At 42.7% G+C, this 19,012-nt stretch overlaps 2 protein-coding genes and 1 non-coding gene across 3 annotated transcripts; 1 reads left to right on the forward strand and 2 right to left on the reverse strand.

Annotated features, from left to right (window-relative positions):
- The first annotated feature begins 945 nt into the window (after nt 1–945).
- On the forward strand, nt 946–8,423 carry CFAP276 (cilia and flagella associated protein 276). Its single transcript, XM_036916651.2, has 5 exons — nt 946–1,165; nt 5,135–5,251; nt 5,766–5,881; nt 6,195–6,325; nt 6,751–8,423. The coding sequence occupies exons 1-5, from the start codon at nt 1,085–1,087 to the stop codon at nt 6,819–6,821; spliced, it is 516 nt and encodes a 171-aa protein (XP_036772546.1). The 5' UTR covers nt 946–1,084; the 3' UTR covers nt 6,822–8,423.
- TMEM167B (transmembrane protein 167B) lies at nt 8,145–14,927 on the reverse strand. Its single transcript, XM_036916652.2, has 3 exons — nt 14,770–14,927; nt 12,719–12,850; nt 8,145–12,178 (listed from the first exon to the last, which is right to left on the reverse strand). Exons 1-3 carry the CDS (start codon nt 14,777–14,779, stop codon nt 12,096–12,098), a joined length of 225 nt encoding a protein of 74 aa, XP_036772547.1. The 5' UTR covers nt 14,780–14,927; the 3' UTR covers nt 8,145–12,095.
- On the reverse strand, nt 8,161–8,576 carry LOC118927990 (small Cajal body-specific RNA 2). Its single transcript, XR_005031034.2, has one exon. It is a non-coding gene; the product is annotated as a small Cajal body-specific RNA 2 (non-coding RNA).
- Nucleotides 14,928–19,012: the final 4,085 nt, after the last annotated feature.

Genomic DNA, 19,012 nt, shown 5'->3' on the forward strand with positions numbered 1-19,012 from the left:
GCAAGGGGCTGGGCTCGCTTCAGTCACCTCCCTGCGGCTACTCCAAGGCCTCCCATCCTTCCTCCTCCCTCCTTCCTCTCCTCCTCCTACCCACGTCGCCTTGGCAACCGCCTCCTCTTTCCCTCCTGGTGGGTGGGGCAGGGACCACGCGCTCCTCTGCCGCTCACCTGCCAGTCGCCATGGCAGCCGCTGCCCTGGCGCGCGCGGCGTGGGAGTGCGCGCGCCCGTGGCCTGCAACCGGCGCAACAGGCGGGCACAGGGCTCATGCAAAGAACGCGGTAGAAACATCCTCCAAGCCATTGCCACGAAGTTCGTGTTTTCCAGTGCCCTTTCAAGCCATGGGCCGTTTATGAGCATCTCTAATTTTGCAGACGTGGCGTTCGACAAACATTTATTAAGCACCTCCTATGTGTGAAGCGATAGAAAGAGGATTGAGACGCCATCTCTGCTCTAGAAGTTACATCCTAAAAGAGGGGCCCTGGTGGGTGTTATCTACTGCAACAGCCGCTTCTGGAGATCTGCTTCCATCCCGCCAAATCCATCCGTGACTTTATAACTAGCTACATGAAAAGTCTTCGGACTCGTCTAGTTAAACCGAATTAAGCAAGGGTAGTTTGCCTTAGCGTGCAAATTTTCAAGCATGACACGTGGGTTTTTCCGTCTCTTGACACCCTCATTCTTCTCATTGCTTTAAAAATCCTTTTGTTAAATGCGAAGGAGAAGAACGTTTCTTGGTCATCTTTTAGGACTTATTTCCTCAGCCGAAGTTTTTTGTATTAGTCCTGCACGCCGAGAGGCTGGCATTTTCCCACTGTTTTAGGAGTGCAAATCCAGAGTTCTTGGGAAGCTCAGGGCGCTCTCCCTCTGCTCCCAGTAGCTTCCTCCCGGGCGCCTCCCTTCTTGGACCGCCAGGTGGCGCCCTTCTCGAATGTAACTCACCTCAGTCCCAGAGGGTCGGGCAGTTGCTTGGCAACCGCTACTGGGATTTCCTAACAATTGGGACCCGGGTCCTCCGCGTGCAAAATTGTGTGCGTCAGTGCGGGCCTTCCACCTCTCGTAAGAGCGTTTCGCTCGGCTTTTTACTATGCCTCCCATGGAAGACCTTTTCCAGCCCCCGAAGTTGGATAACGATGGTTCCTACTTGGGAAAACGGCAGGTGTCCAAGGTACTGTGGGTTTTTTGCGCAGATTCCCAGCAGGGTCGACTGCAGTTTTCTTTCTGTCTACTTGACAGGCATAGATGGTAACTTAACGGACTCTGGTGAGAACGGTCAGGTACCAGGGACGTCCGTCTCAGCCTGCCTCCATGACTGCATATTCAGGTCGGCTATAGTTTCAGGGACGCTTTTGAACAGAGGGAAGTAGAGCTCTTGTCCAAAGGAACAAGGGGCTCTGCCCAAAGCACTGATGGTATAATGGAGCTTAAACAGGCCCAGGTTCCCCCAAGCCACCCCTTGTCCTGTTGGACAGCTGTTCTGTAAGGAGATACAAGGCATGGAATGGGAACAATCCTCTGAAAGCCACCGGGTCAAACTTTTTACATCTGTCCTCACAACTTCTCTGCCATCTGATTGATGCTGAAATGTGTATGGTGTGTGTCAGGAATTTGGGAATTTAGATGGTCTTTTTCTGGTAGAAGTGTTTGGGATGTTTGAAGTGGTGCAAAATAAGGTGAATTAAATATTAATTGTGGCTTAATAACAAAATCAAAGAGCTTCCTTTTGTTTATTCAACATTTATTATTTACTGCTTGCCAGGTACTCTGCTAAACACTGAGGTATAATATACAGATAAATTAGATATAGCTCCTGCACTAAAGGAACTTTAGTAGAAAAGCTGGACTGACAATAGCAACAGCAAAAATACTTACAAAATAACACGAGTGCTGTGACAGGAGAACTGAGAGCTTAAAGGAAAGCTTCTCAAAGCAGACCAGTTTTGACATCCAAATATTACCTGGGCTGGGTGAGAGAGAAGGTGGAATGTGAGTTCAGAAGAAGGAAACAGGAACCTGACGTTCACAACAAAGGAAGCAGCAGATGTACATACACAGAAAGGAGAGAATGGGTGATTTGGGCCCGTTTGGAGCTAAAGAGGCCAGAATGGCTGGAGCGTCAGTGTGAGATGGAGGAGTGGAGAGAGTGGAGACCTTGTTAGGATGGGTGTGCTGTGTATACCATGGCAGTGAGCTAGGATGTCACCCTGGAGGTGCTGGGGAAGCACATCAGGATTTTAAGCACTGGAGTGATACACTAGCTGGGTGTTTTAGAAAGCATAAATGGCAGTGAATTGGACAGGATGGGAATAGAGCAAGAAGTATTAGCTAAGAGGCAGTACTCTCCAGGGCAATAATGGGGCAAAGGCAGTGATGCTAGTAATGGAGGTAAGTTGTAGATGTGGGAAAGGGAAAAAAGGCAGAACTGATGGGACTTTTTGGCTGGCTGACTGCACGTGGGCCCAAGAGAGGGCATAGGTCTGGATAACTCCTAAGTTTCTGAGGGCTTAAGTGACACCACCTATTAAGGCATCCAGAGGAAGCAGGGCTGGGGAGAAAGATGATATAGACTGTGGTGCCTGTGGGACATTTAAGTGGTGATGAAGATGTGTATCTGGAAGCCACAGGATCCATTTGGTTGTTGAAGCTACAGGAGGGCATGAGCTCATGCAGCAAATGGAAGAAAAGCAGAAAAGAATCCCCTGGAGAATACCATAGTCTAAGGGAGAGAGTGAGCAGGGCTGAGAAGGGAGCTGAGAAGCAGTAGCTAGAGGCAGGAGGAAAACCCAGGAGGGGCTGGACGTACAGAAGATGGAGAGAACGTTCAGGGGAATCAGGATCATGGTGCCAGAAACTGCAGAAGTCAAAGAAGACCAGGTCTGGAAAGGATCCACCTGACCTGGACACAAAGATCATTGGTCACCAGCAAGAGCAGTTTCAGTGAGTGGTTGAGGCAGACACCCGACTGCAGTGGGCTGAAGAGGGATGGCAATGGGGAAGAAGTGGAAATAGCTAATCCTGACTCTTCTTTTTTAAGTGAAGTATTATTTCTATACAATCTTATACTGGTTGCAAACATACAACACAGTGGTTCAACAATTACCTACATTATTAAATCCTCATGCCCAGTAGTGCAGTTACTGTCAATACAGAAAGATGTTATGGAATCATTGACTATATATATTCTTTATGATGTACTACCATCCCTGTGACCAACTGATATTATGATTGAAAATTTTTGTGGCCCTTTATCCCCCTCACACTCCTCATCCACTCCCCCCAACCCCTCCCCCCATGGTAACCACTGGTTCCTTCTCTGTGTCTATCAGTCTGCTGCTGTTCTTGTCATTCTGTTTTGCTTTGTTTTCATATTTCTCAAATAAGTGAAATTGTATGGTATTTGTCTTTCTCTTCCTGGCTTATTTCACTGAGCATAATACCATCTAGGTCTATCCATGTCGTTGCAAATGGCAGGATTTTTTTCTTACAGGTGAATAATATTCCATTCTGTATGTGTACCACATCTTCTTTTTTCATTTAGCTACTGATGGGCACTGAGGTTGCCTCCGTATCTTGGTTATTGTAAATAATGTGGCGATAAACATAGGGGTGATAAACATCAAAGATTTTGTTTTCTTTGGGTAAATTTCTAGAAGTGAAATTACTGGGTCAAATGGTATTTCTATTTTTAGTTTTTTGAGGAACCTCTATACTGCTTTCCACAGTGGTTGTACCAATTTAAATTCTCACCAACAGTGTAGGAGGGTTTCCTTTTCTCCACATCCTCACCAACACTTTTTATTTCTTGTCTTTTGGATAGTGGCCATTCTAACTGGAGGTGATATCGCATTGTGGTTTTGATTTACATTTCCCTGATGAAACTAATGATGACTCTTAAGGAAGTCTGGCTCTGTAGGGAAAGTGATAGAGTGGTAGCTAGACAGTGATAAAGGAATGAGGAGAGAAGCTGGGTACAGGGGATGATAGGATGGTGCAAGGGGAAGGGCTGGATTCAGGGAAGAGAGTTATTCCTGAGTAAAAGGGACTTTTCTTTCCGAAATGGAAGGAAGGTGTATGAAGATGTCATGCATCTTGACATTCTCAATGAAAGACAATCTCATCCTGTGATAGAGATGATGAGGCTTATGTGGCATTCAAGAAATGCGAGGAGGAGAGCTGCCACTGTGTGCATCATATATATTTGTAGTTTTGTTTCACTTTTCATCTTTCTTGGTGATAGCAGAGTGCCTGATACGTACCATTTAATTAATGTCTACTTGAGCTGAGTCGCACAGTAGTTTACCATATATAGCAGGGGAAGAGGGTTCCAACATCAGATGCTGGAGTTGTACTCACTGGAATTCAGTGACTCATTTAACCAATATTTCACTTCTGAACATTGTTAAGTCACCTTGCTAGGTACCAGGGCTATATTATGGCATTTTACATGTAATGAAGAAATCAGTTATGAGCTTTTCAGTCATTTATTTATGGGATTTTATTTTAGATTGAATGTCCAATGGACTTTTTCTTCGACCTTCCTGCAGACACAATGACCCTTCCCTGCTTACCAGAATTTTTGCTTCTACTTAGGCACTGCACTCTCCTGATTTTCCTGTCTGCTTGCCTCATAGTGTCCTTCTCTTCCCCGCCCCCTCCCAGGTTATGATATTATGCAATCACGAGTCACTTCTTCCCTTTTGGCCACATTCCTATTTGCAGGCTTCATCTTCTACTTCATGTGGACAACCTCCAGATCTCTATTACTTGTCCTGAGCTCTCCTCCAGCAAGTTGCACACTTCCAATTTTCTACCTGTTAACTTCATGGGGATGTCTTACCTTTTCTTCAAACTCAGGACATCCAAATCTGAGCTCACCATTATGCCTATCTTCTCCCCATCCTTTTCCCCCTGCCCCACTTGCCGCCTTCCCTGTATTCCTGGCCCATTTCTGTCAGTTCTAAGATCGAAAACTTAGGAGGATCAAAAGCCTGGGAGTCTTGCCCCTTATCATTCTCTTCTCATGTGTCCCTCTGAGATTCAATTAAAATAGGATGGAATAAGGGGAGGGAGTCACTGAAGCCACCGCAACAGCAAGGCCTCCTGTAACCAGGTCCTGGATGTGGTTTCTCTTTTGCAGAAACTGCCATGTAAGAACCCAACTCACCTTGCTCAGCAACAGGAACCCTGGAATCGGCTCAGCTCAACTCCCACGATCACCTCCATGAGACAGGATGTGTTTTTTTTTGATCCTCAGGTACCTAGCACTAAAATGCTACTTCTTTTTACATCCACTTAGGACTCAATATCATTTTTGAAAGCTAGTCTGTCCCTGACTGCTTCAGCATCTTTATTTTGTCCCAATCCAAATTCTACCAAATACCAACCTATCTGGCCTCTGGGAAGTCAGGCGTTTGGGGTTTGCTCTAGCTGGTTATCTGGAGCATATCGTTTTCTCACCAGACTTTGCATTTTTCTGACTGTAACCATGAATGAGGTGAGGCTTATTAAGCCTAAGCAAAGGACGTAAAGTAATTCCCACCTCCACTGAGTGTTCACCATTCCTTAGATCTGACCGTAGGAGACACAATTCTATATTGACAAGAGTTAAGTCATCATGTACAACAATTTGTTATGTAAGGAGTTGGTGGATCTCAAACCCAAAAGGGGTTCAGTCTACTCTTGGGGAAGAGTAGAGCTCAGCAGAATCTGACTAGATCTGGGGACAGAGGTAGCAGGTTAACCGTGGGATGGGCTGACTTCCTCTGTAGATACCAAAGGATGACCTGGATTTCCGCTTAGCAGCCTTGTACAACCACCATACAGAGACATTCAAGAACAAAAGTGAGATACTGATACAGCAGGAGACCACCCAGGATATCCATGGGTAAGTGGTAGATGTGGAGTCTCTCCACCCTAAGGACAATGCCATCCAATCATGTAAGGTAGTGTCACCTGGGAAATAACAAAGGAAATAGGTACTCATTTGTATACAATTCCTATTTTACATTTTTATGTGTAATGTAATTTCTGTATATTTATTACCAAGATTGTGCTCATCTGTATAAACAAAATCTGTTCCACAGAGGGTAAAAATAGCCTTTGGCTGCTTTATTTTTGAGGTTGCATGCAACTATCCCTCCTCACTTTTCTCCTCCTTATTTCACTCTCCCCTGTTCTTCCCCACCCTATTTTCTAAGAATCAACAAGATCCAATTCCCTGGAGAATTTCTAGCCCCTCCTCCACCACCACCCATCACTTCCCGAGCTAACATCAGACAGTGGATCAACCCTAAGAAGGAGTCTATCCACAGCATTCAGGGATCCATAGGTAAGGGTTAGAAGAATGAGTGGGCAAATGAGTGCTATTAGAGTTCTTCATGGACCCAGAAGTCAGGGAGTTGGGGAGACTGGGCAATAGGGAACTTCAGGGAATGCTGAGGCTCTTGGAACAGCAGTGATTAAGTTGGCACACATCAGACTAATACCAGGGGACATGATAACTATAGAACTAAGAAATGAATCCAATAACTTTCAGAGCCTCTAAGTCAGCCTTTGGTCTAAGGGGCAAAATTTCCTGCAAAGGGCAACCTAGGAGTGGAAGACCTATAGCCTCCTCCTATCAGTCCTGTATATCAGTTTCCTGAAATGTTACAATAATCTTCTTATAGTAGCCGTAAATGGATGGATAATTACAGGTTCCCAGAAAAGGCAAAGGATCTGAGATTCATAGCCCACTCCCTCTTTTCTCCACAGTGTCCCCTCACACTGGAGCCACCAATGGAGGCTATTCCCGAAAAAATGACGGTGGCTTCTTCTCCACCTAATGTTGACATCACACCCTGGACTAATTCATCATAGTGGAACATGCTGTCACCCACCTCCATTGAACAGATTTGTGAAAGATGAAGTCTTAAGTGTCTATTACCCATGAACTGAGTTGCGACCTGCCTACTCTTAAAATATGGGAGGAAAGCTTCCCTACTTACAGAAACTAGTCCTCTTTGGCATTATTTTCAACTTTCAAGTTATCTTGCTGAAAAGGATTTAGGACAGAACAGCATTTTTGGCAGGAGACATATTTCATAAACTACAGTCATTCCAACCATACAGATACAGCCATTCGACATTTCTTGCGACAGGCACTAAGTGTTGGTGGAACAAGAATATATATCAGCCCATTATCTTAAAAAGCATACATTGTGGTTTTAGTAGCTCTATGTAGCATTAATATTTATTCTGAGGTCACAATTAACAGATTTCAGACCTGGATTTGGTCATTTGCTAGGGCTCTATCATCCTGTTACTGGCTCCTTTCTATTGTTCATTCTCTAACTCTGCTACTGTCTCCTTGCCTGGGAGTCAACTTCCCTTTTCTCTATGTCATTTTGTGCTGTGAAATATAGTCCCTGATGTTATAAACATGGCTCAACAGTCTGGTGCTGGGGTTTGAAGGTATCTAAAAATGGACACATGCATGTTGTTTTTACAATTATTAAGTTATTCATAGGAACCTGTTGTTAGGGCAAGAAATGGCAGACCTACAACTTATTTATTATACAATAAATTCCCATTTCTAAGCTTAGCATATGCATTGTTGAATAATTCAGATATGAAAAGGCTTTTTCCTGGTACTTAGCTGCAGTGTTCTTAAATACCACCAAACTGTCACAGCCCCTCTTCCATGGTGATACTCCAATCTCTTAAGATAGTACCTGCTGCCAAGTGAAGTTTCAGTTCACTTTATTTAGAATGGCTGAAAGTGGCAAGAAAGGTGACTCTGGATAATCACATTATCTGATTAATCTGACACTTAACAAAAAAATTATTGCTGTAATCCATGCATACAGGCTTTGAAAAATATCGATTCCTTTTCTGGTAATTCTAATTCAGTAAATCTGGGGCAGGTCCCTGGAATCCCAATTCTTGTTAGCCCTCCAAGTGCTTATGGATATATACACATATACAGACATGCATATAGACCTCTAATTCAGTGGCAGACTGTACAGTGCTTTTAGGCCAGGGGGCACCCGTGTTAGTAGATACCATACTAAAATTCATGACAAGGCTCCCATTCGCTTCCAGCTCCCGCGGGAGGGGCGACAGCTCATTCACCCTCCGCCTTCGTTCCTCAGCGCGCTGGGCGGCGGTACCCTGGGGCCGGGCTCAGATCAGAATCGCCTCGATAATCAGTGGCCCAGGACAACCCCGGCCTCGTCTATCTGATCAATTCATCACTTCTGAGCGCCGGGCCCCATCGGACCGGTTTCGGGACCTCCGGGACCGCGGCGTTGCCGCCGCCCAAGGGGCCTTGCTGCACAGCGCCCCGAAGAGGAGGCTTCGCAGAAGGGGAGCTTTTCATTTCAGGTCGGCCCGGCGGGGCTGGGGTCACAACCCGATCAAATAAGATCAAGGTGTAGGCGGGGGAAGGGCACAGGGGTGAGCACATGCACTAGCCTTGCACGCCCCACGCACGCACTCACACATTCGCGTGTCCGTTCACACACTCAGCCTGCACGCGCCCTCCACGCACACCACACACAAAGAACAAACCACCCCAGGCCGCTCTCCCTCCGATAAAGGGGCGGAAGTCCTCACCCTCTTTTAAATCCCTCCGGCTCCCCCTCTGCCTCGGAGGATTCTGGGAGGAACCATCGAGCACAGGCCCTCAGCGAGCACGCCCTTTGCTGCCCTCGCGTGGCTCGGAGGGGAACCTAGGCTCCGTAAATCGTGGCTTTCTTCTGAGCTTTGCGCGCATACATATTTATATTCATAACTACAGTTTTATTTGATCTTTGATTCAAATTCTGGATTCAGGATGATTCAATCTCAGGAGAATGACTCCTTTCCCATGAAGAAGGCAAATCCTGTTTATTATCAGCATCAGCTTCCCCAGGAGCCCCTTCTCCCATGGCAGAGGGCAAACTTTACCACCAAACGGAAAGGTGAGAGATTTAAGTCCAAGGAATAGGTAATCAGGATATCTGAAATGAGTAAAAGTAGGAAGGAGCACCCCTTTCTTCACTTACAGAGCCCTCTTCCTACCCATAACTCGATGCTATGGCAGTCACATTGCTAAACCTTCATTTACTTTCATATCCATTAAAACATATTTGACTTTCAAACTCATAATGACTAGAGAGAAAAAGAATTGTGATTATATGAGAATAAGTTCCTTTCACATCCAAGAGGACAATTTTAACATCTTTGTTCCTTCTTTTTCAATAATATAGGTATGTGGTAGGGGGGAGTTAAATCAGAAAAATTTTGTGAAGTTATTTGGACTTGCATCAGACCACCATGCATTTGGAATAAGCAAATGGGGGAAAGTACCTATCGTATGTATCACAATACTATTAGTTTAGCTCAAGTATTTTCTAGGTGTGTGGCTGATTAACCTGATAACCTCATTTGAATGAAGAAGTTTATGGCTGGTGATGGCAGATGACACTTGTACTTTAATAGCACTAGTAGGTAAAATGTATTGGGAGAGTTACCTACTTTAACACACCTCAAAATTTATTTGTATATAAATCAAAAGAAATGATGGTATTTACTACTGTAAACTAAAAAGGTATACTATGGACAGAACCCAGGGGAAATATTGAACAAAGTTCAATAAATTCAGCATGTGACAAATAAAATGGGCAAAGACAGTAGTAGGGAAAGGAATTTTATTTTCAAGGATTTGTGCAGACAACGGTGAATAAAAAATTGTGTTTCAACTATAAAAAGCTGACGCCATTCCATCCTAGCATACAGGGTTTATGATGATGCCAGTATGAATCTGAGGCAATATTGCTATCCCCATTCTTCCATCCCTAAAAGACTCCCTTAAAGGAATAACTTACTACAATTTTTCAGTCAAAAATATATGACACATCAACCAAAGTAATGAGTTAAACAGGTTTCTGCTTATCTGCTTACATAAAGTCAAGAAATGAAATAAGCTGTGTATTTGTTTCTTCCTATCAATTACCTTCATTCTGTGCACATTTTGGTACATCCTGGTATGAAAAAGCATCTCAAAATATAACAGTGCAAGAGTTTAGGTCAAGACGACCCACCCAGTAGACTGTAAAAATTGTTGTGAACTATAACTGTGAAATGGAACTAGTTTAAAATATGAAGCAGCTCTAAGCACCAAGCTTAGAGGCATTAGCCCTATTAGAAAACAAAAGTCATTAAAGCTACAAAACAAGTGCAAAACATGCTGAACCTGTATTTCCAGGGAGTAACATTCCCATTGGCCAACAGGTCCCAAACTCACACCCACAAGGTGTAACTCTTCTTTCCTGTTCTAGATTTCCTTTCTCTCCTGTGAAAGATCCTCAAAAATGACAATGGAAAACAAATGAGTCATTAAAGTTTACCTTATGGACCAATTCCTGAAGAGGTAACAACCACAACTCTGAGATGATTAGACATGTAGTGTTTACCTGATGACTCTCTATAATTCTAGAAACCCTCAAAGCACTGAACTGCTTATTTCAGAACCTAAACTTGCTAGCAGCTTTAGTTTTTTTTTGGAGTAAGACAAAAGCAATTACTGCCACACAGAGGTCAACCACAGCTAACTTGTCCACTGTTAAGTCTTACTTTAATGGACAATTCAACTGGTAGATCTATGTCTATGCTTGCTTTTTACAATAATTCCATTTTAGACCAACTCTTATGTTTTATAAGAGAAGTTCAAGGCTTCATAAATACAGTAGTTGATCCTTCTGCAGATATAAAGAAGAGGAAATGGGGAAGTCTTCCCTTCAAATATTGAGTCATCTAAAATGATTTCCTCAGGACTTACCATACTCCATGGAAAAGCCCATCAATCTTAATTGCAAACCTCTGTTTCCTTTCTTTAGAAAAGACCTTCATTTTATTCATGGATTCTTATCAACTGCCCAAACATGCCTATGAATATCAGCAACTTCTCCCACTTGTTCGAATTTCACGTGTTCTTATAATACACAGAACTTCCAAGAGTACTTATAGAGTACTGCAAAATGAAGAAAATTAAGAGTTGGGCAAGAAAAACAATCAACTAAAAACTGCCATAACAACCCAGATTTAAACAAAGAGTAACTTTGTATCTTGGATAACAAAATTTCCATCTAACATCACAATAAATTCTTATACTAGATGACCTTACTAGTATATGAATTAACATACTGTTTATTTCTTCTACCCTAACTGTAAATATATTAAACAATTATTTCTTCAATACTTCCTCTTTCCCCTAATGATGACATTTAAAACTGAGTAACATTACTTCTTACTCAGTAATTTAGAAAATACAAAAAAGGCTTTAGGAAAATAGCAACAGTGGATTCATTTTCCATATACCATTCGATGGGGTGAAATCTCCTTTTGGGGATACTGATGAACAAAACATTTTTTTCTTGTCAAATTACTGTGCTTTCTGGCCTCATCACAGATAGATAATTCCCAAGTCTTACATAGGCACAGATTCTCTTGGCAAAACTCTCAAGTTACCAGTGCATAGCTATTTCATCTGTTGTCTTTGCAATGAGGACCATGCCTCTCTCTTATGTTCCCAAGTGGATGTATGAAAGATAAATCTCCAACGCCAAATTATTTCTTGGCATTGTATAATCCTGTTTCCCACCCAACTCCCCACCCCCCCTCAATATGCCAAATCTTAATCAAACAGAAAAAAAAATCAAGTCTTGAAAATCATCTCTCCTTCCAAGAGGTTTGAACATAGCCTATGTCTTTCCCTAATGAGCCTCAGTTTTGAAAAGATCCTGATGAGGGGCTGAAGAACAGAACAGGTGACAGGCTTTTTCAGCAGGAGGTGTGTAATCTTATCACTGAGGAGTGTAATTTCTCTGGAAATTATACGCTCTCTGCTGAGGACTAATTTTCACACAGACCAAAGGAAGTTGGCTCTGGAGTCCTCTGAAGCATAAATGTTTGTACTGTGAGTAAATTCCCCACATACAGTAGGGGCAGATGCTGTGGTGTCATCCTGGGGACGTGGATGACTTTAGCTGAATTCTCTTACGCTGGGCCCAGGCCCCCTACAGGCTCTTCACCCTTGTCCCCTGGGCTGGCAGTTGATGAGATGGATGCTTTGGAATTCATTTTATAAACAGGACATAAAAGGCCATTACAACGCAGGCGATTGCCACAGCAGCGTGCAGTCTAGTTCCAATCACAGCAGCTAGCAGGCAAAAGTAAAAAGAGAAAAGACATCACACTCTGCCCTTCACATAAGTCCTCATTTTCAAGGTAATATTTTGAACTCTCCAGTCATGATGAAGAGACCTACTAAGGGTCTCAAGAGCCCAGCTGGGAATGTACTTAAACACTACTTAGCCTCTAGGCTTCAAATGAATATGCTGCCTGTTCATATTTTGCCCTATTTTGAAAAATATTAGATGGGTAGGATTCTAGATGAAGGTGCCCAAAATAAAAAGTAAAGAAGCATCTCAGTTAATGAAATCAAAACTTAAAAGAGACTCCAATATATTCTTTCCACAGTTTCAGTAAAACTTCACTGGGAAAATTTTCCTCTCAACAATTCCAATCCAGTCTAATATTGTTTATATACTATTCTCCCATGGAAAATACCCTGATATTAAAGTAAACAATTCTGTAAAAGTGGAACCAAAATCAATCTCAGCCTATTCTACCTCTGACTTTGTAGCACCTAAATGTCCAAAGATGCCAATCTCCTCTCCCTGTCTGGATATGATCTTACCTTTGTAAAACACACCCCAAACTCCCTTTTTCTCTGATAGCAGCCAGGTTTTGAGACGAGGTACTTTCTTGAAGTAGGCACAGGTGCAGACAAAGAGCAAACCAAACACCAGAATCCCATCCAAGGAGTACACTGTTACAGGAAGAAAAGAAAACCTTTGGTGTTAATCTAGCCTGGGATAGGTGATCCCACTTGAGAATTCCAAGGTGAACAGAGTGTGATACAGTGTTAAGATAACCTCAACTGTCCTGTTGTCAACCCTTGGCAAGAGGGAGTCATGGTCCTGAGACCAACAAGATTACCTTCTTGTTCCCCCAAATTGCTTGTAGACATTCCCCCTTACAATTTTACTGAGCCTTTCCCTCCCCTTTCAAGAACTACAAATCCTGAGAACAGTACATCAGTTTATGTGGGTTTAGCCTCTCAGGAATGGCCAATGTTGGCAACAGGTTGAGAGGGGCCTAAGAATCATTGGCGTATGAGCAGAGATTTTTATTATAAATCACTTGTGTGATAAGGGAGAGCTAGATATTTAGCCAAATCTCACAGATCTGCATCTGTTGGTGAAGAGTACGTTCAGGCAAGAAGTAAAGCTTTATGGAAATTGCAAGAGTTAGAATCCATATGACTACAACTTTCCTATGTTTATCTTACACTTCATGCATGATTACGCACAAACCAAATTTCTGCCAGAATAACAACAGATTCTTGAAGGGAAAAAATTATCTGAGTTTTCAATATAGTACAACAGTTGTGGGAAAAAAACTTTGAACAATCAGGTCTATTTCTTACATATGTAAACCAAGCTATTTCTTGTACAGGTAAGTGCAATGAATCACTTAACTGCAACAAAAAGAAAGCAGACCACAAAAGGAGGGAGGGTGACTAAAATTTATCCAGTAATTATTGCCAGACTGCTTTTTATTTCCTGGTTCCGACTTTTTCTTTCTTTGGATGATGTCCCTTCTGGTACTGTGCCTAATAAACTCGGACCTCTGATGGCCCAGGAAGCTCCAAAAGTGTATTTTAGATAATCAGCATCTACCTGTTCTGGACCACTCTGTCACCCTCTCCCTGCCTCTAGTAAAACTCTCTCACAGCAGGTGTCACATAAAGGATCCAATAAATTAATAATACAGACACCAAGTTTTTATGATGAACCATCCCTTTATGTGAGTCTTTTTCTCCCATAAGTTTTTGCAGACAATGCCAAAATTTACAGAGGCGAAATTTGAGTCTTCAGTGCCGTGTTTATGGAGGTGTTTTTGAAAAATACTTTCATGTACCCCTTAAATCGTATTACGAGGTCTTTTCTTTTTATTTCCTGTAGGCTGACTGTAAAACTATAAAAAAAAAACCAAAACCCTGCTTCCTGCCCTTCCCTGGAATTCAGAAATCATGTCTATGAAGTGTGTGAAAAGGCCTGGAAAATTAGGTCAGATAAATAGGTTGGCAACTGCCACATTATTTAGAAGAGGCAGCGTCTAAATCCAACCCTTTTGACACTAGCCAGGGTCTCCAGAAGGGATCACCCAGACAGGACTTTAGAGTCAAATAAGAACGCTTTTTGGCATTTTCTCAAAACAAGGACAACTTTTTTAAGGTCTACATCCACCTCCAAAAAGTGTGTAGCTTGAGATCCTCTCATTTCTTGGTCCTCCCAATGAGCCTACTGTTCGAAAGTATGAGAACATAGCAGGTGGGAGAAGGATCCTTTCCTTCCCGCGGTGCTAATGCAATAATAATTCAACGAGAACTAGCCTCCCCAAGAGGTTTGTAAGGGGCAGAACGAACTTCTAGTTAGGAGAGAAGGGCAGGCACAGGATAAGGACCGAGGACCCGGGGTGTCGGCAGGAGGGGCGCTGGGGGTTCCGGACGGGCACGGGATGGGGCAGCTCTCAGATGGGTGTAGAGGACAGGAGTAAGGGGTACCGGAGGCAAGGAGGGCTGGCCGGGGGGGCGGGGAGAACGGCCACGTCAGTCCCGGCCCCGCCCGCCGCGTTTCCCCTAGTCCTTCGTTCCCATCCTCCGCTCTGGGCTTTGGCTCTCACCGTTCGTCATGACTGCTGGGCCCAGGCCTGACTAGGGGGTCCGAAGTCAGCGGCGGTAGAGGCGAAGGCCGGGAAACCCAGCTCCAGCTTGACACTTCCCGATTCGGGCCGTGGCGACGGGTAGGTGCCGTGCTACGCAAGCGCGAGGACAGGGAGGAGACGGCCGAACGCAATCAGGAGTGGCTAGCAGATTGCCGAGCTAGAGACTTGTGTATTAGGCGGTGCTTGCGTGCTGACGTATAGGTAAGGAGAGCGCCGTCCTGGAAGCTTCCGGCGGGGCCACAGTAACCGTTCTCCTCTGGGCGCTGCTGCTGCGTTAGTGCTGACCTAGGGGCGTAGTCTGACCTGGTCGCTTCGGTGTGTTTGAAAAGGTAAAGACTTGAAGCTTTGCCCTTTATTTTGCGCTGTGGCAGCTGCTTTGTGTGTGTGTCTGTAAGCAGCAGCCCACCTGCTACGGACAGGTCTCCGTCCAGGCTTCCATGTTAGAGAACTTTGGCACCAGGCGTCAAGAAGCAGCCCCTGAAGGACTCCAGGACTGCCCTTGCGGCGCGCCTTTTTTTCCCCCTCTTTTGTATAAACTAGAATCCCCCCCCCCCCACAGTTTTACTGAGCAATAATTGACATACATCACTTCTTACTCCTTAATGAGAATCGGAATAGTTAAGCTGCGTCCGAACTTTCGAAATGAAATAAGGCACATAAAACAAGAACAAGTAGTATATTTCAGATCGGAAAGCACTACGGTGTCGGGAAAACATCCAGATAATTGCCTGTTTGTGTGGACTTTTCTTTAAATTTTCGGGAGAGTCTCGGTTATCTACTGTATTTAGTTAATACTGGGGTCATTCGGCCACTTTAACCAGGTATTGGCGATATCTGGACAGCGCTTCTCAAAACACTTTCACAAGCTGACGAAAGATATTGTCACTTTAAAGGTGGGGGGGTGGAGTGGAGGAGACAAAAACACAGGTTCCATTTTGTAAATTGAAATCCTTAACTGCACACAGCTCCATCTGCTTTGATTATCAGAGTCCGGAACTGTTGAAGTTACCTACCAGTCTGCAGTGGTTGTCAAGGTGCTGAAAGGACTCTCTGCTCCTCTTGCTGCAGTGCCATCTGCTGGCTGCGGCCTATTTTGTTATGCAGAAGAAATCTACCAAAATACCAAGCCTTTTTTTAGGAGCTGGAGTGGAGTGGCAAGTCAAAAAAGTCTGAGGCAGCACCAACTCCTTGTGAAAATACACATAAGTGCAGAAACAAAAAACAAATGGAAGATACATGAGACAAAACCTAAGACAAGGCCAGATACACGCGTGCACCGAGGCACACAGACACATCTCCCTGTCCCAGAGATGCTCAGGGCCATTCAAAAACAAATCAAAACAAAACCCTCTAATTGTCTTAGCTTTTAAACCTTTCATCAACCGTTAACTAAAACAGCATTACCTCTGGCATCATCACTAGTGACTGCTCCTGCATCAAGGCTGGATAAAGGCCGGAGCTCTTCTAACCAGGTCCTAAACAGATTCATGTTCACTAATTTATATTGACTCATGAAGCTCATCTTCATCTGAAAAAATTCACCTCTTTCTCAAATATTATGGAACTGTGCTATCCTCACTGCACCTTACCTAGGTTCTCCTTACCTACATTCTCTTTACCTAGGCTCTTCTTCAACCTAAATATAGATGTTTCTAAGATACCAACACCCTGTTTTTCTTATTGTTAACTCTCCAGTGGTGACCTCTTCTGTTTCATGTTTTCAACTGTGCAGAGTTCTTAGTTGATGTCCTACCCAAACTCAAGTCCTATATTTCTGAGAGATGTTCTTTTGATAGCTGTGATGTTTAAAGTCAAACTCATTCCCCTCTGACCTCCCAGTTTCTATGATTAATATTCCTTTTTCATTATCACTAAACTTATAATTTGTAAATTATCTTTCAATTAATTCTTTTTTCACGATCTCATTTCAAATTGCCCCCTTTTAATCTTACAGCCATCACCTTAGGGATTTTACCATTTTGATCTTTTCAGCATCAAGTATGTCCTCACAACACTGAACACATATTTGAATAACATTTTGACATTTTCAAAGCAAACACCCCTTGTTATATGATCTTATTTAATCCCCACAACTACCTTATTTCTCCTATTTTAGAGGTAAGCTGAGGTTTAATTTTAAGGACTGCCTTGTATCACACTCAAACAATAATTCTGGTGTTCCAAACTCAGAACTAAAAAATTTTGTTCCGAATCACAACTGCTGTGTTCTGTACAGCAACCACTGTCTGCTGAGTATTTGTGTAATTCCTTACCCTGCTATGTAAGGCCTTCTAGAGCACTTTCCACTGTTTCCCAATGTGGACTGTGAGTTTCAGCTATGAAGATTATTCTATGTTCTTCAAATGTACTCCTTGCCTTCACGTTTTTGCTCATGCCTTTGACTCTTTTGGCAATAACTTTATCTCCTTGTTTTGTGTTAGATGAAAACTACCCCAATTGTTGTCACTTTCTGAAAGATTAAGTCTTTTCTCCTCTGTTACTTTTAGATTTTAAGAATAATCATTACAGTTGAAGAGCTGAGATGAGTGATTAGTTGGCTAATTACTATTTCAAAGGACAGTGTAGACCACAGTATCCTACTGATTAAGCAGTTAATTTTATACTCTGCTCAGAATTTGCCCTTTTCTATTTCTTTTTCCATATATCTTTCTTCCATTTCCTACTTTTTTACTCATATTTATTTTTCTTCTTTCTCCCTCCACCGTATTTTTTCTTTTCCAAATTTTACAAAGCATTTTCCTTTTTATTGAATAAACTGACTCACTACACTTTTATTTCAAAATTAGTTATGCCAAGAATTTCATATTTTTAAAAGTTAGATCCTGTTTTCTTTCTTTAAAACTGAGTTATAATGATTGCTCCTTTTTAGGGTTGTTGAAAGATTAAATGAATTACTATTTACAACAATACCTGGCATGATGAGTGCTCTGTAAATGTCAGCTAAGACTGTGGGTGTTGCTGTACAGCCGTTTAAAACAATATTCACCAGTGTCTACTGTGTGCTGGGCAGTTTGCTAGATTTTGCAGGAATAGTGGCAAAAATGAGTCCCTACTCTTAGGGAACAAACTGTACTGGGGAAGAGATGAATAAGTACATTAAAAATTTTTTTTTTATTGTCTAATAGTAATTTTTTTTTTGAGAGGGCATCTCTCATATTTATTGATCAAATGGTTGTTAACAATAATAAAATTCTGTATAGGAGAGTCAATGCTCAATGCACAATCATTAATCCACCCCAAGCCTAATTCTCGTCAGTCTCCAATCTTCTGAAGCATAACGAACAAGTTCTTACATGGTGAACAAATTCTTACATAGTGAATAAGTTCTTACATGGTGAACAGTACAAGGGCAGTCATCACAGAAACTTTCGGTTTTGATCACGCATTATGAACTATAAACAATCAGGTCAAATATGAATATTCGTTTGATTTTTATACTTGATTTATATGTGAATCTCACATTTCTCCCTTTATTATTATTATTTTTAATAAAATGCTGAAGTGGTAGGTAGATACAAGATAAAGGTAGAAAACATAGTTTAGTGTTGTAAGAGAGCAAATGTAGATGATCAGGTGTGTGCCTGTAGACTATGTGTTAATCCAAGCTAGACCAGGGCAATAAAACATCCACAGATGCAGAAGATTTCTCTCAAAACAGGGGGGGTGAGGTTCTAAGCCTCACCTCTGTTGATCCCCAATTTCTCACCTGATGGTCCCCCTGCGACTGTGCCTGTCTTAGGTTGTTCCTCCCTTGAGGAATCAAATAAGTACATTTTAATAGAGAACAGTCATTGTGTATGTAAAGACATTATCTTTGATCTTCACAACTTTTACAGAATTTTGTTTAAATGAGAAATCTGAGACTCAAAGAAGGGACATGGATGAGATCACATAGCTAGTTAGTTAGAATCCAAGCTCAGGTCTGCCTGACTTCAGAGCTCCCTTCCCCTTGTATGACACTGCCTCCGATTAGGATGTTTTTCACTGATACATATCTTGGATGGGTCTAATTCAAGCATTAGTGTTTCCATCACCCTGGGAAGACCCTAGTCTCACACCAGCCAAAAGCCTGGGTCACTGCAGGGAATAAATGGAGCGCCACTGACTGGGAACTCAATTCCGACAGTCCTTCCTCAGTTCATTTCAGCCTCCACTGGAGGACAGGCAGTTGCTGCCAAAC

The sequence above is a fragment of the Manis pentadactyla genome, chromosome 4 (assembly GCF_030020395.1).
Source record: "Manis pentadactyla isolate mManPen7 chromosome 4, mManPen7.hap1, whole genome shotgun sequence".
Lineage (NCBI taxonomy): Eukaryota > Metazoa > Chordata > Mammalia > Pholidota > Manidae > Manis > Manis pentadactyla.